This window comes from Balaenoptera musculus, chromosome 13 (genome assembly GCF_009873245.2).
Source record: "Balaenoptera musculus isolate JJ_BM4_2016_0621 chromosome 13, mBalMus1.pri.v3, whole genome shotgun sequence".
NCBI classification, from domain to species: Eukaryota; Metazoa; Chordata; class Mammalia; order Artiodactyla; family Balaenopteridae; genus Balaenoptera; species Balaenoptera musculus.
The window spans coordinates 43,908,319-43,911,779 of NC_045797.1; the positions used below are offsets into that span (position 1 = coordinate 43,908,319).

The 3,461-nt window shown below is 41.4% G+C and overlaps 1 protein-coding gene across 1 annotated transcript; it reads right to left on the bottom strand.

Moving 5' to 3' along the window:
* Positions 1–2,799: 2,799 nt before the first annotated feature.
* On the bottom strand, positions 2,800–3,140 carry LOC118906103 (protein FAM136A-like). Its single transcript, XM_036873393.1, has one exon. It carries the CDS (start codon positions 3,136–3,138, stop codon positions 2,800–2,802), a length of 339 nt encoding a protein of 112 aa, XP_036729288.1. The 5' UTR covers positions 3,139–3,140.
* Positions 3,141–3,461: the final 321 nt, after the last annotated feature.

The window sequence follows — 3,461 nt, forward strand, 5'->3', positions numbered from 1 at the left end:
CTAGGTAAAATGTATCAGTTTCTTCAGCTGAATTTTCATCTAGCTCAGCAGTTCTCAAAGTGTGGCCCCCATACCCCTGGGGCCTCGTGAGATGCTTTAAGAGAATCTGAAAGGTCCAAATTTTTCTCATAATGATATTAAGAAATTATTTGCTTTTCTTTTTTCTGTACCACTCTCCTCACTCATTTTGCAAAGGAATGGTAATGAGAACCCCTGGTGCCTTGGCACAACTCAAGCAGTGGCTTTCAAGTGTACTAGTTTCCAATGTCTTCCTCACCTCCATGCACTCGCAGTAAAAAGAAAATTCAGTTTCACTTAAAATTTTACTTAAGATCCTATTGAAGCAGTAGAAATTATTAATTTCTGTCAAATCTTGACCCTTGAATACCCATATTTTTAATATTCTGGTTGACAAAATGGGAAGTACACATAAAACACTGTGGCTACATATTGAAGTACAGAAGTGCAGTAGTTGTCTTGAGAAAAAGCACTGCACAGTTGTTTGAGTTGCAAGCTGAACTAGCCAATTTTTCCATGGAGCACCATGTTTACTTGGAAGAACTACTGAAATACAAACTATGGTTATTCAAACTTGGGTGTTTGGTAGAACGTTTCAAAAAAATAAATGAAGTGAACCTATTATTTCAATTGAAAAAAAAAACTACAATATTTTCTAAAGTTAAAATTTGAGTTTTTAAGCAAAAATCAGAATTTTGGAAAACTTGTATCCACCACTGTGAGTTTGACAGTTTCTGAATACTAAAAGACTTTTCTAATAAGATGAGTGGTGATATTAATTAGATTGTATAGTATTGTATAAGGAAACGTGTCAACATTGGGAAGACCTGAATAAATCTTTGTACTGATATTTTTGATATAACCAATGAATAATGTTACCAAATCATGGATGGGTGGAAGATTCATTCAAAGTACAAGACAGACCAATGGATTTTAATGTAGCAGAGTAGGAGAAGTTCATTGATGTGAACTTTTTGTTCACAAAAAAGCAATGAACCAAGTTTGTTGGTTTCAGATTCAGACTGCAAATAACCTTTAAAATACCACAACTTACTGGGTTTTGGTGTAGTATCAAATAGTCATATTAACAATTATCTGAAAAGGCTATTAATATACTCCTTCCTTTTCCAAATACATATCTATGTAAGGCCAAATTTTCTTCATATACTTCAACCAAAACAACATGTTGCAACAGATGGAATGCAGAAGTAGATGTGAGAATCCAACTGTCCTGTATTAAGCTAGACTTTAAAGACCTTTGCAAAATGTAAAATAGTATCTCTCTTCTCACTAATTATTCTTTGTTTTAGGGAAAAATAGCTCTTTCTCACAAAACTTAGTTATGTTAACATGTAATGAATGGATATATTCATATTATTTTTTTTTTGGAAGAAAAATTGTCTTATTTATTTTTAAAACCAAACCACTAGGAAAATATATCACAGTCTTGAAACAGCAAACAGACAGGCTATATTATCAAGTCATAAGTTGGTAAAAACACAACAAGGTCCTTAATAAAATGATAAGGTGCCAAAACTGGGGCAAGAACAACATGTCGCAAAAGTGGTATTTGGTAACGGGGGGCTGTCCTGTTTTTTGCTCTAAAGGAGTCACAGTTTGCCCCTGAGTTGCTTACTTTTTCTCCTTTGACCTTTGTGTTGCCAAGGGATTGTTTCAACAGAGCTCTGTTATTACAGGGGGCAAAGTAAGCAATACTGGGTTTAGGCTTTCATTCTATTTTGTTTTATGAAAACCAGATTTTTCCAAAGCCAGTGCTTCATACCTCTCTTAATTAAGCAGCTAACAATTCCTCTTTCGCTGTTCATTCCTGAATACTAGCATATAGCACAATCAAAATCCCCTTTCCCTTCAAGGGTGAGTGTCACTGCAAGATTGTCTTGTCACTTGACTGACTCTGCTGCAGACAGCCTCAGGGCTCATCATGGCTGCCAGTTAGAGGGAAGGTTTGCTTCCCTTACCATTGTGATAGCGCTTCTTATATTTTTGCAGGGTCTCCAGGCTGAAATATGTCATGTGTGAGAATTTTAAGGAATGCGCATCCACATTTTGATGGCCAGAAATGAATATCCGCAAGGACCCTTTCAAAGTTTTTATCCAAACTGCCTCTCCCAACTCTACATCTTAAAGTAACTTCATGCCCTTGTATATAAAACGAAACCAAGCAAAACAAATCCCCAGAAGCCCCCTTTCCCCTTCTAAATTAGTGACCTCATGAATTTTGTTTTACTTCCACTTTGTGGGAAATGTTGTAGTGATCCTTCTGGTTAACAGGAGGTTGGCAACAAACAGAAACACCTCTCCTCACACTCCACCAGATCATAAGCAGGTCAGATGAACCTGCCAGCCTGTTGGTATCTGTGTACTAAGAGAATGTGGTACCTTGGAGGGCTCTGGTTTGGTACAAGGGAGACTCCCTGTTGCCAGGATAAGCACTTGCCACGTGAAATTCAGGCTCATAAAAACTCTCCTGTGCTATCTATGACCCAAATTTTAGCACCAGTTTTTTTCACTTTCTAGGATTCAAACACAAAGGAACCAGTGTCCAGAGGCAAGTGACATAGGCCTTAAACTTGCTGCCATCCTTAATTTCCTCATTCATAAACTTTCCTTAGAAAACCCAAATCCCCATTCCTCTTTTTAAACAGATTCCTGCCTTCAGCCCCGATGGCCAATAGCAGACATCTATTTCCCGGTGGATGAGAGAGACTCCTTCATCTTCTTGGTCATGGTTGGGATGAGGTTCATGTGGTCATCCACACTCTAGGTCACACAGCTCTCCAGCTGCCGCTTCACCTGAAGCTCTTTACTCCCCGCATCTATTGAATCTTTGGCTTTGTCGTTGCAATGCATAGTGCACCGGGCCAGGCTGTCCTGGAACTTCTCCAGCTCGCTGGTCACCAGGGCCTGGGCTTGAGCCAGAGGTGCATGGCAGCGCTCAATGCACTGGTGCACTTGCTGCATGGAGGCCTGGCTATCCTCACAACAGCCGCCGCTGCACCGGTACATGAGGCCCTGCATCTTCCAGATGTTCTCTCTCTCCAGACTCTTCATCATAGAGTCCACCGCCTCCTGCGCCCGGAGCTGCTGCAGCTCCGCCATGGCAACCCCGCTCTGCTCCCTGCCGCGCCAGCGCCCACATGGACTCCCGCGCACGAGCCCCTATTAATATTATTTTAAAATAGGTATGTAAAAACTTTCTGTTTTTTTTTTTTTAAATTATTTATTTTTGGCTGTGCTGGGTCTTCGTTTCTGTGTGAGGGCTTTCTCTAGTTGCGGCGAGCGGGGGCCACCCCTCATCGCAGTGCGCGGGCCTCCCACCGTCGCGGCCTCTCTTGCTGCGGAGCACAGGCTCCAGACGCACAGGCTCAGTAGTTGTGGCTCACGGGCCCAGTTGCTCCGCGGCATGCGGGATCCTCCCGGAC

What these genes read in the sequence shown, in the direction of transcription:
- LOC118906103 (XM_036873393.1), bottom strand. Translation starts at nt 3,138, where the DNA reads ATGGCGGAGCTGCAGCAGCTCCGGGCGCAGGAGGCGGTGGACTCTATG.